General features: G+C 35.0%; 1 protein-coding gene across 28 annotated transcripts in view; it reads left to right on the forward strand.

Moving 5' to 3' along the window:
• The window catches only part of DMD (dystrophin), a 1,241,706-nt gene that overhangs the window by 1,075,547 nt on the left and 152,885 nt on the right, over positions 1 to 13,274 (forward strand). For 26 of the 28 annotated variants that reach the window (XM_083850706.1, XM_083850697.1, XM_083850709.1 and 23 more), the window contains one exon: positions 3,683 to 3,829. The exons of 1 other annotated variant lie outside the window; for it this stretch is intronic. In XM_083850706.1, coding sequence (XP_083706832.1) covers positions 3,683 to 3,829 — 147 coding nt within the window. Of the gene's footprint in view, positions 1 to 3,682; positions 3,830 to 3,960; positions 4,001 to 13,274 lie in introns of those variants that run through there. One more of the 28 variants, XM_083850715.1, reaches the window with a different exon arrangement.

A 13,274-nucleotide genomic window follows, 5' to 3' on the forward strand; every position in this document is an offset into this window, starting at 1 on the left:
AAGAGAGACAAATTCTGGCTCCAGGATCTCTGAGCCCCAAATTGCTGAGCTGGAAGAGTACAGCAAGGAGCGGGGATACTCAAGGTTTCCCAGGCTTTCCTTCTTCCCCAAGCAAATGTATTGGTTGCTCTCAGAGACAGGAGGGGTGAGATGAGCTTTTCATCTGACTGCTTATGGCTGCTGTTATGCTCTAGACTCCTATTATTTGGCTGGCTATGGTTTCTGTGGTATGTCTTCTAGAGTCCTTGCTAATTTTCCAAAGCATTTTAAAATATTTTCTAACAGGACTGTATGGATCATTTAAAATCCAGTCTACCACCTATAGTATCACATAGCATTGAAATTCTTTCTTGCGTAAGGACAGTCATAATTTGAGGCTGTTTCTCCTATCGCTGTTCACACTGAGAAGTCATTTACATCCTGAGCCATTTAATTGGTTCAAACAGATCTCTAGTTGTGGTAGTGGAATACTACTCACCATGTACATTTGTTTTTAAATTACCAACACTATAGTTAACTTTTTTTTTTTCTATAAACCTATGATAGGTTTGGTATTTTTTATGTAGAAGGAAAAAGTAATGGAAAAATGAAACAGTCTTACACTATACAAACTGATTATTAAAAACATAAACATCACTGTAAAAGATTTTAATCATACTGATGAAAATCATAGTTAAGTAGAAATTCCCAATTTCTGCTTCTATAGATGAAAATTATTGTACAACATAAATGATTACTATTTCTTAAAATTGTTTGAATACTTGGTGTGAAAAAAAAAAATCATACAAAATTTCACTCAAACAAAAACAAAAACCTAGCTCTAGAATCATGTATGTTGACTGGTAGACTATTTGTGATAAACTGTTGGTTACCATAGTATTGTAGTGGCTGATGTTTTTAATCATACAATATCATATGACAAGTCTTTCTAAGGATATTTTTTTATTTTCTGTCTTCAGTTTTTAATTCTAAGATTATTGGCATTAATTAGATAGCCACGCATTAATTAGAATTCTCTTGTTTTTGGTGTTTCTTACATTTTGATCAGTATAACTAACACAAATGCTAGTAAAAACCCAGGCTTAGTAATAATAGAAAACAGACTATCAAATTTAGAGATATTGAAAAAGCTATTATATTTTGTATGTTGGAAAATTAGCATAACTGCAAAAGTCAGTATTCCTAAAGAAAAAAACAATAAGGAAATAATGCCCAAAATATGGGGGGAGATATGTTTTCATATTTACTTCCATATATTTCTTTGATTTCATTTTTTGTCTCATGACTTGTTTCCGTTCCTAAGCTTTCTCTCTGTAAAATAAGGTATGCTCACTAAAACGTTGACAAATCATGACCGATCTTTTATTTCACCTTAATTTAGGTATAATGATTGTGTGATTTACAGAATCATTTGTGTCAATCTTAAGTGAGACCAGTATTTTCAAGTCAACATTACAGATTGAAATAATTGGTCTGAAATCAGCAAGATACTTCAGTGCATGCTTAAAAACAAGCAGTGTATAAGCTTAAACCTACAGGCTTTGCCTGGGCAATGAATTTTTCAATCCAAGCTTGATCCTATGGCCATAGAAATTAATAGCAAATTAAGTTGGCTTAATGCAGGAGCTGCTTTAGAGTACATTGCAGTGCAGGAACTGATCTTTGCAATAGATGCTCTCCATTTTTTCTAACAGTATTTTAAATTTATATACAATGTGGGCATTGGTATCACTAGCTAAAAGATGTTCACTCATCTTGGAAAACAGGTAACACTGGCAGAACCCATGTGACCATCCCAATCATAAATGACAGAGTTGTGGCCAAAGACCCTGGGCCACTAAATCAGACAAGTCACAGGAAAAAAAAAATTTAAAAAAAAAAAAGTGAAATAATTATTTGCAAGCTAAATGTTCACCCTGTGGTATACATATCTTCAGTCTTTGAATAAATGCCTATATTTAAAGCATGTTTTTGTTCTTCTGAACTCAATTACTGGCTTAAATGATCAGATTAAGCAAATATATAACTTTGTGGGATAAAATCAAACATGCTAGATTTTTTCCTTTTCTTTTTACCTCTGGTCTTGCTCTCCTCATGACACTATAAATCTGTATTCTTCCCAGTAACATCAGTTGTGTCCCAATGGTATGAAACTGGTGAGATGGAGAAGTTAATTGTATGGCATGAACGCGATCTATGCCTCTTCTGTCACATCATGGCATTTGTGTCATTCTCTGCATTAACCTTTACAAAATGCCCATCACTTCTGTTTGTGCATTTTATGGATTTATCATTAGTTATTCACTATACATGAATGCCATTGAAGTCAGTATAACTCCTTATGTTGTAGGGCAATTTAGCATAATTAGTGGACACAAATCTGTTTTTGAGAGAAATTTGAGGAACAATTTTTCAATGTTGTTTGCCTTTAGTACAGTTCATGTACACAGACATCCTAATGTCTGTGAGTGTCTTAATACTATTTACTTTTAAGGTTTACAGAGATACTTGGTGAGGATTTTTGATGTTTGCATCACATGTTGGTGAAATGATTATTAGGAAATCATTTCAGGTTTTCTGATTACCCAAAATGAGATGCAGACCATATGTGTTCTGTATTAAAAATGCTGAGAGAAAGGAGCTGGAAAGCAAGACTAATACAGCAAATAAATTATCCTGCCTTTGTGAGCAGACATTATAGGGCAAGAAAAAGTGGTCCTGAAAATGACAGAATTTTCCCCTTAGAAATGGCTCACTGGTACATTTTGACACAATTTGTCATGTTAAAGATTCATAAATGTCTCCTTAGAAAAGATAGATATGGAACAGTGGAAAATCTGCATAGAGCAGCGTCTCTTCAGTGGAGTCATGGTGCCCTGAATTTATCTGAATTTATTCAAATGCATCATGGTAGCATCATCATCAGGTTGTTGATTTTAAAATCAAGAGACAGCAACTAGCAGCTTTTGGTTTTCACATACATTTCTGAAATTATTAACCAGACTGTTTTTATGCATAGTTCTAATGGTCATCTCACAAGACACATTATTTTTCTGAAATATGAGTCATGAAAGCTAGTCTGGGAGTCACAGAAAGAAGGTTCTGCTTTGTTGTTGTTTTTCCTTCCCTTCGTCCCTCCCTCCGTCCCTTCCTTCCTTCCTCCCTCCCTTCCTCCCTTCCTTCCTCTCTTTATCCAAACTTTTTATTTGTAATGCACAAGATACCCCAGGTAAGACCGTGAAAGCAATTTAAGCATTGCTTTTTTTTTTCTTTCTTTCTTTCTTTAATTCAGTGTATTTGGGAACCACAGTCTTCCCCTGTTTTCTTGCATTAAAGAGCATTTGTCACTCCTGTCTACCCTGAGGAACACGTTTTGCACATGTAAACAATGAGATAGAGAGAAGCTTGCACTACGGTGAACAGTCCAATGGGTGTTCCGCTCAGGGATTTGGTTTAACCAGCCAAAAATTGCAGTGCAGGCTCCAAATTTCTATCACCTTCTTAAACGCTAGGCCTTACACTTGAGCCCTACAGCCCATGCTGTTATATGAGAAGACTGTTACCTGTCTCATGACCAGTGCACCCCTTCTGGAACACCTTTATCTTGCTAATCAGCTGGTAGCAGAGCCAATAGTTTTTGAAGTTATTTCTTATCTTTATTTATGATAATTAATTTGCACAGGTTTATCGAGCTGAAATTGTGCCGCTTAAAGAGAAGGTGCATCAAGTCAATGAGCTGGCTCACCGGTTCACTCCCCCTGATAATCAGCTCTCCCCATACAATCTCAGCTGTGTGGAAGACCTGAACACAAGGTGGAAGGTGCTACAGGTAGGTTTCCCATAGCTGTTTTCTTTATGCTGCGCTGAAGCATTTTTTTTTCTTCTATGTTGTTTTCACCATGGGGAACGGTACTAAAGGGTTACTAAAGGAATGAAAGAGGAAACAGGTTGGTACTGGAAAAGCACTTTCAATAACTCTGTTCCTATGAGAAAACAGGAGGTAAAGCTAACGCTGTGTTTTCATATACTTCTGAATGTTTTCATCAAGAAGTAGAAATCAGTTAACCCAGTTTTTCATGCAGTTAAAGTTTTTATACAGTTAAAATACTTAAAAGTTTATTTACTCTTTATTATTAATATTTAGAAATTCTTGCTGCCAAATATATCATGTGATCATTTCTTTTAACTGACTTATCCATGTGTTACTGACATTTTTGTGGTGTATGTGGAAGATTCATACAACACAGTTTACCTTAGCTCCTTCGTTCCTTTTACTATAGTTTAAATAATTTGCAGGAGCAGTGGTTTTAAATATTTTCTGCATGGGCAGATTAATGATTCTGCAGTGGAGCCTTTAAAGTAACATCCTCACAATCAAATATAAAATTACAAGGCATTACATGCATTCAGTGATGAGCAAGATTTGGTACTGCTATTAAAGCTGTTCAGAAGGGGATTTTATAAGTTGATCTCTAAAGCAGAAAAAATATTAAGATTTATTATGAAATTAAGGTGAACAAACTATAAATTAAATATGGAAAAGTTTCCAGCTTCTTTGGAAATTTTGTTTACATATCTATCACTTAAGTTTCACATTTATTTACTTTATCGTGTGAAAGACTTAAAAATATATACCTTCTCCAAAATGCATTGTATCTTAGCTTGGAATTTTAGGAACAGGGTGTATGAGAGTGTGTATTTATGCATGCACTGGTATATGCTGGTGTAGCTCCCACAGCAGGGAAGTAGTGTTATGATTAAATGTAAGTAAATACAATTAAATTAAAAAAAAAAGTAATTAAAATAAAAGTAAAAGCCAGTACTTAAAGCAGTCTTTAAGTACTGGCTTTAATTTTTTCTGCATCACTGCTTCACATTTTGAAGTTGTGTCATTATATTTACCTTAATATATTGCAGAAGTGTGGAGGAAAATGAAATGTTTATTCAGGACTTTCACAGTTGGTTGAGACAACTTTACCAGATTCTCAGATCCTTTCTCTATTTATGTATACATAGCATGGTAATGGTTTCAAAAAGTGTTTTTCAGGTCTAAATAACTTAATTAAGATTTGAATATGATGAAGGGTATTCTTTTATCATTTTTTTCCAAAGAAAAATAAAAACCTCTTCCGGTTCTTTACAGTTCAGTTGTCCAAATTGCTAGTTACTGTGTGTGAATCTTATACATGAAAGATGTAGTCATATACTTAAATGGGAAATCTTCCTTAAGATTCTGCAAATCTTGCATTACAAGTAAAGTTACTTATCTCCAAATTAAACAGTGAGTGTAAACTGAGGCTATGTTAAAAGTGGATAAAGTGGCAGCTAATGCAACTGTAACAAGATAGATGTTTCTTCCTCTAAAGGAGATGAAGTCACCTATGAATGTGCCTTTTAAAAGGGATTCCAATTTTTATATTCCAGCATTATTATCTTTCTATTACCTTGGCAGTTCCTCTTCTCATTCTGTCATTTTATTAATTTTAATAGTTAATTTATTTCTACTTTTTTCTTTTTAACTATGTTTTGACTTATGTCATCTGTAAGTAGTTGATGAGAGCAAGAGACAACTTTTCTAAAGATCTGGGGCCAAAATTCTGGCTCATCTATAATTAGACTAATTAATGTGTTGCTAAATTCATAGTTCTTTTCAATCTTATTGTAGTAGTTTCAGGTTCCCCCTTCTGAGAAGAGGGAGATTTTGTTCCTTTTTGGAAGTTGAGTTTTCCCATCAGACTTTTCAGTAAAAAATTTTTGTATATTCCATGAGAAATGGGACTTCCGCCAAACTCACAGCTGTCATGGTTCGTGAATGGTATCTTATTTATTTAACTGACTATGCCACTTGGCTTCAGAAGTCATATAGCCATGTATTTTTCTTCATTTCTAGTGGCCTGAGTCTCAGTTTTGCCCAATGTTTGTCTGCAAAAATATGCATATAGATTCATTTTACAGTTGATTCATTCTTGAGAGATCCTATTTATTTATTTGTGCAGGCGAGTGGAGAAAGGCCAGCAATCTGGTTAGGGAATCAATTTCTTTAATGACGTGTGTGTCAAAAATTGGAAAGCTTCCTTAATGAAATAGGAGGACACTGTCATTGTTCTTTGTGGCATGTTTAGAGCAGTCAGTGAAAGAATGTGCGTCAGTAAGTATAAGCAGACATGGTTATCATCAATGGCCATGCTAACACACACACAAAAAGTTAAACCATGTTAAAATTATAATGTTCTGTGTGTTGAATTTCAGTCTGATGAAACTGTAAATGTTTTTGGTTTTGTTATAAAAAATACATTCATTTTAGAGTTTTGTTATTCTTTTTATTTCCTTTACTTTAGAATTTTGTCCTCTTTCAAGCGCAAAAAATTTTTTTTGTTGTTTTTAAGAACCATGAAGAAGAACAGTAATTTATCCTATTTTATATTTCCATTTCAATATGCATGTAGACATTTCTTTTGATGTGTTGTTTCTTATATATGTTTATGTGATTTAAAAAAAAAAATCATTGTTTATAATTACAAAGACAAACACTGAAAATATAGGAAATGCAAGAAAATACATCTTACATGCGCGACCTAAATTTACTAACCTGTTGTAGAGCCTTTGCATATATTCTGATTTATCTGGTTGTTGGATAAATGATAGGAAGAGAATGGGCATAGTATTTGATATCCATTAGTCTTGTTTCCTAACAAAATGAGACTTATGCAGTTTACTTCCACCTGTCAGCAGTTATAGATTCTGTTTGGCAGCACACGTCTATATGAGTCATACGACACTATATTTAGGATAGTGGGGAAAACTGAGGTTATGATACTGTAGAAAATATATTCACCGAAAACCAGCATCCACTAGCTTTGTTGCTTTTTGGTCAAGTAGTTTTAGGTAAATGCAGTATGCTGCTCTTTACTTATTTATTAGTCACCCTTGAAACAGTACTGAAGATGGGAATATTCATATTCTTGATCCATAATACCCAAACATCTCAAAAAATATTTTATTATTTTTTTTCTGTAGAAGTCCCTTTGACAAGGAAAGTAGACACTACACTAGGGGAATTAAAGTTCTCCGTTTCAGTTCTGCAAAGGTGTGTAGATTATGGGAGTTAGGAGTTTTTGACTTAGATGCAGAAATTGCACAGATTGCTTCATATTTTGTCAACATCGAGAGAATATGGCCTGATTTTTTTTTCAACACCTTTTTAGGTGTGTGACCTGATTCCAATCAGCTATGTTTAGACTTCTCAATATGAAAATTAGTTGTTGTTTAAGGTAAGAGTGTGTGAGCTTGATCAGGGTGAAAACTGGGAAGTGCACAAAGCTACCAGCAGTCAGAACATTAGAAACAAACAAGGACAAAAACAAAATGAACCTTGCAATTATAAGTTGTTCGTCAATCCTGACTTCCATATCACAGTTCCTTTTCCTTGCCAAAACATTAACAGCTGTCAGAACTCATAATTTGTGGAATAGATTTTCAAATAAAATAAAGTTGGACAGGACTGCATAGGGTCAGGTAGGGTAGGATTCATTGTCAGCTATCTCTTGACACCAGAGGGATGATGAGTTGTAGCAGTCTCTAGTTGGGCTCTGTAGCCCAGAGGGGATGTGCTCTGCTAACACAGATATCTGTCCATTCAGCCCTGCTTTGGTTTGAAGTGAGGTTAAAGCAGATCTAGGAAGGAACATGGTTATTGCAGATAGAGCATTCACAGTTTAAGAGCTGCCCTGTAAATGCCCTCTCTAAATGTGATTGGAAGCAGTATAAAACCTCTTAGATTCTAAGTCCTGGTGCCAAAGTACTGTTAAAGGTTTTTAGAGATGGAGAATGTAAACCTGGCAAAAAGTATTCGTCTTTGTCCCCATTTTTGCTGATCCTTTTCTGTGAAATGCTTGGATTTTTTTTAGATAAAACTTCATTTAAAATGATTAAAAGCCTAAGGTAGAGAAATAATATGCAAATTTCCAGTTCAAAAGGTTCATGTTAGCCTTATTTTTTTTCCTCCATTGATTCATTTTGTGTCTTGACATATCAATTATGCATTATATTACTGCAGGTATTTTTACGTCAGGCTGCCTACTTTCAGGTTACAGAGAGCCTTTACAGACTTTAGGCTATACAGTGCGTGCAATATTTTCTAAATCTTTTTGCTTTGGTAAGACTTTAAGTTAAGATATTTCTGCCAGTTTAGAAAGTGCTATTAACAATGGTGGTTAAAATACTAAAAAATGTCACTAGCATTAAGTTATGAAATGTCTTTAAAACCAGCCTTTGTAGATGAGTATGCATGTCATTTTCAGAATATTTTCACACGAGCCCTCTAAAATTGCCACTGGAGTTTTCACCACACCTTGAGTAAAGCTGAGTGTCTTGACCTTACATGGAAAATTCTGAGTAGTCTGAAAGTCTTGTATTAGTACGTTAACAGTATAGGAGAAAGCATTTTAGACTTAAAATAGCTGAATTCCACATATGTGCTTTGTGTGCAAATGTTTTCTGTAAAATACTTCTGAAATTGGATCCATCTGAGAAAACACAGGTAAAAGGAGTTATTTTGAGATGATCATTGCTTCCAGTGGCTCATCTAACCCATTTGATCCTTGTTCTTGCTGTTACTTTATAAACCGCTGATGTTGTAATGACTCTTAGAAATGCACCCCTTAGTTGAAGAACAAACATAATATAAATTGTGGTTTTTGACTTGAAACTTACAATTTCATTTTTATTCACAGTACTTTGTACCTGGAGAATCATAGCAACATACAAATTATATGCTGTGGAAATTAATTCTTTGGTGTATGGCATTTTGTTTGGGAATTCTCAAGTGCATAGCTTCGAGACACAATTAACCTTTTTCTTCTATTTTCTTACATGTTTGAAGTTGGTTCTTTGCCATAGCTCAGTTTGTTTAAAAAAAAATAATAATAATAGCATGAGGAATTAGTATTAATCAAGCTAGGACATTAAACCTAAGTCTACATTTGCAGATAGATAGTATATTGGATGTAGTTGGATGTTGTCACTTCCTCCCATCTGATTCCTTATATTGGTCTCAAGTGTGTTGTGTCCTTTCCCCTCCACTACGCTCATTTATGATTTTTTTTTCATCTGTACAAACACTGAGTTCTGTCCTACTTATCTGACATATAGCTGATATTACAGCACTGCTTCAGCAGTGCAGTGATTTTTTGGGTACTCAGAATAGAAGAATGTGTCTTCCATAAAATAGCTTTGTGTTTCTTGTATATCCCAGCATTCCAGTTGCTTATCTCAGAACATCACATTTCAAATCCTGAATTGACTTTGTCTGTACTTTTGCCAGCCGAAGAGCTAAGATAACTGAATTCGGTTTGCACATCAGTTGTCATAGCTGTCTGCAATATACCCCGGAATTTGGCTGGCTAGGTTTACCTTTAAAGAGAAAGGGTTTACATTTTTCTCATAAAGCCTTCATAACTTCATTCAGTTGTGAATGACATTTGGATTACTGACATGCCAGACTGGTCTTTTGCAGAAACCATGCAGGTTTCTTCTTTGAAAAAGTCAAGACCTAATCCTTTTTCTTCATCAGTGAATAGGAGGTCAGCTCCTAGCAAATACAGTTTCTGAAAGACAGAGACAAATCCAATTTTATCATGACCACTTTTCTCTTCAACACTGTGTTCAGTCATTCCCACAACTGATGGGATAAGCCTGTGGTGTCTAATGGAGTCAGGACTTAGTGATAATTTTAGCGTTACCAATGACACTCAACACATTTTTTGAAATTATCTTAACTACCTTGTGCATGAATGTACACATTTTAAATAAGTGTCCATTTATGAATCAGAAAAGTTTCTCCTTCTGTGAACCTTATGAAGTTTAGTCAAATTGGAATAAAGTAGTGTTGATTTGATGCAAGTCATAGTAGTCTTTCTATTTGACAGTAGTTCTGGTAGTTTGCATAGCGTAAGGGTCTGTCCTCTTCCCTAAAGAAGGGAGCCAGGAAAACAAATTCTATTTCACATACATTTGTGTTTATAATTATTATTATACAGGCCAAAACCCTTGAATCAAAACTAATCGTGCTTTGCTGATGTGAGTTGTACAACAGTACATGGAAAGATTTTTGGACAGAAACTACGATAGTACATTATTCAGCATGTTTACTGAAAGCATGGTTATATTTAAGGAAAATATGGATGCTGTAAAATTTACTACTGTTAGTCTGTGAACTTGAACCAGAAAATAAATCACAGACTCAAGCATACCATTTGCATGCTATAATATAGCATTTTGGTATTCAGTGGTAGCACTGCTATGGGAAGGAAGAGGTGTGAGGCAGACTTCAGAACAGCATGTGGGAGCTAAGCTATGGTCGGCCATTGGCTTTGGCTGCTCTGCCATCCTTCACAACTGTGCTCTTATTCCTGTTGAGCTTGCATATCTCAGATATACTTGTACACCCCAGGAGCAAAATTTGTGCCTTTTGATGCCAGAAGAAAACCCCCTTATTGTATTTATTGTGTTTATTGAAGAGCATCCTAGAAAAAGATGTAAAAGCTGATAGAATAAAAAAAACCTGATCTGCTGTTTTCAGAAGGCTAATCAATTCTTAAACCTTTAGATAGGAAATATCATTTGTTCCTGATCCTTCTATCTCTTTGGAGAAATAGTTCTGAAAAGTTGCATTCACAGTTGTGAGCAAAGTAGATTTCATGAGCTCCCAGGCTATATTATTTACATGATCAGTATATTCACACAGCAGTGTCACTGCTTAGAGATACTGTATTTTACTGTCTTTCTCATATTCAGACAAGCTCTAGCTTGCCAGAGATATTTTTCTTTTTGAATGAGCATATAACTAACAGATGTTTGTTTTTGGCTCCATGTCTACATTCTTTGAAAGCTGGAGAATTAAATTGCTGACATTCAGACAACACTAATTCACATATCCAGGGAGCCTAATTTGCCATCCCTGAGATCCTGATTCCTGGTGTTCGTGGGTTTAAAAACCATTTCAGCGACACAATATAAGAATAGGCTGGGGAGTTTCAATAGTGTGCTCCTGCTAAACATAATCACATTTTATAAACATCTGCGTCATTACTGGTGTGATTCATCTGAGCTGTATACAGCTGTGTTTCCAGTTTCAATTAACAGTCCCTTAATTGCATATCCATCTCATGTTACTAATTTAGTTAATTTATTCATAATTAAGAGTATTCTATTTTCTACGAAGGTTTGTTGAGCTTAGAGCATTATAAAAAAAAAAACATGCTCATTGCTGAGGGATTTTTATTCTTACAATAGTCACATCAGAACAAAAATGTCATTTGCGTACCTGGAGAGGAAGGCAAGATATGAGACCTTTCTTCTTTTCTCAGTGTGAAATGAGAAATCTTTGGGAGTGTTTTGCTTTCTGTTGGAAAACAAATGGTAGTATGAATGTGCTTTTGTCTCCTCACTTTTGCCTTTCTCCCTTCTGCCCAAAATCTAATGTAATTACCTGTTGATTAGACTGATACAACAAGTTTTTATATACAAGAAATGATAACAAAAAGGGTGTTACAAGAATATCAGGTAATATCAGGTATGTAGGAGACATGAATCATTCTCTCTCACACATTTTTGTCTTCTAACATATTTTAGAATGTGAAATAACTTTAAAAGTAAATGTGTGACTCAGGTGGAAAATAAGGAGTGTCTAAGCAATATTATTTACCAAAAGAAGTGTTTGCTTTTTAGAAAATATCTTTTTTATACCAGTACTAGAATACTGTGTACAAAATCCTAGAACCATGCCTTCTTGCAGTTGTCTGTAGCCTCATGATGTTCTTCGCTTACCGTTTTAGCTAGAATGGTTACAACTGTCCAGTACTTTGTAAATACAGATACTATCTTCTCTATTATCTTTACATGCCCTGCTGAGATATTCATGCTAGGATATGTCTGCAATATTAAGGAGCTGTAAGCATAAACAGTCCAAAGGAAAGGAAAGGAAAGGAAAATGAAAAAAGAAAAAGACAGCTTTTTCTGACTTCCTTTGGCACAAAGAGTATTTTGATACTTGTGTGTTACTAGTGAGAAGGTGAGTAGAACAAGCAAAATGCAGAGTCCCTTTCTGGAAATGAAGAGAGGAAGAAATACAAGGCAGTCATACCTCTTTAAAAAACAAAATATTTGTTAGCTGATGCAAATATTGTTTCCTGAGTAGGCTATCACATTGCTATAATCTGAAGTAAACATAGGGACCTCTAAGTTGTGCTGAAAACATTGAAATAGTCTGATTAATACATCTCAAGCAGAGCTTCAGGTTTTTAATGACAGCTGCTGAATCCCTTCTAGCTCAAAATCAGAGTTGTCTGCAGCTTTTCCCTTTAATCTTCCAATTCCTCCAATCTCCTTGATGCTCTTTTTGGTTTCTCTCATTGCTCTTTCTCCTTGAAGCTTTCTTTCTCCTCATGCAAGCTTCTCCTTGTCTGTCGTACTATCTACAGTCATAACACTACTTTTTAAACAACAGGCTAGGAAGAAAGTCATTAAACAAACAGAGTACAAAACCAGAAAAGTTATAATGTGAAAGGGATGGAAAGCGGAAAAGTGGAATATAAGGTACAGGTGAGGTAGGCTTTTAGTCATGGCAGTTTTATGAATCACAACTTTTTGGTTTCCCCGGGGGTTGCTTAAGATCGGAGTTAGTGACAGATACAGCCATACTTTAAGCAGAATTCTAAGACTCTTCAGAGCAGTTTCATGATTTTCTTTTCTTTTACTTGTCAAATATTAATGCTGGAAAGTAATCTTGTGAAGATAATAAAAGTTTGAACCGTTTCAACCTTTTAGCAGCGTACTCTGCGTATTTAGCAAATAGAATGACAGTTTTGGTGCTAACCTTGCTGTATGAATTCCAGGCTGCCCCACCTCTTTTGATTAAAATGGTGATTAGGGTTAGAGGCGATTATCGCAATTTGCTGGAGTCCTGTTGTGTTGCAAGCTCAGGGTAGGAGAGGGTGATACAAGTGCCTGCAGAAAGATAAATTTAAGGGGTTCATCAATCTGCAAGCTTCTACAGATTTTTACTACATTTGTTGTTTGCATACATTCTCCAGGTTTTACAATGGAAGAAAAGAAATGCATTCATTTTTTGTATACCAAAATAAAAAAATAAAAGTTAATATTCCCCGTCCAAGGACAGAAGGGTCTTCAAAAGGGAGTTCAAAGGCTTTTTAAATGTTAGCATGTTAATATCATACTCTGGAGGCTTGTTGATTTTTCTTTTCCTTCTTTTTATG

Source organism: Anser anser (assembly GCF_964211835.1).
Source record: "Anser anser genome assembly, chromosome: 1".
Taxonomy (NCBI): Eukaryota; Metazoa; Chordata; class Aves; order Anseriformes; family Anatidae; genus Anser; species Anser anser.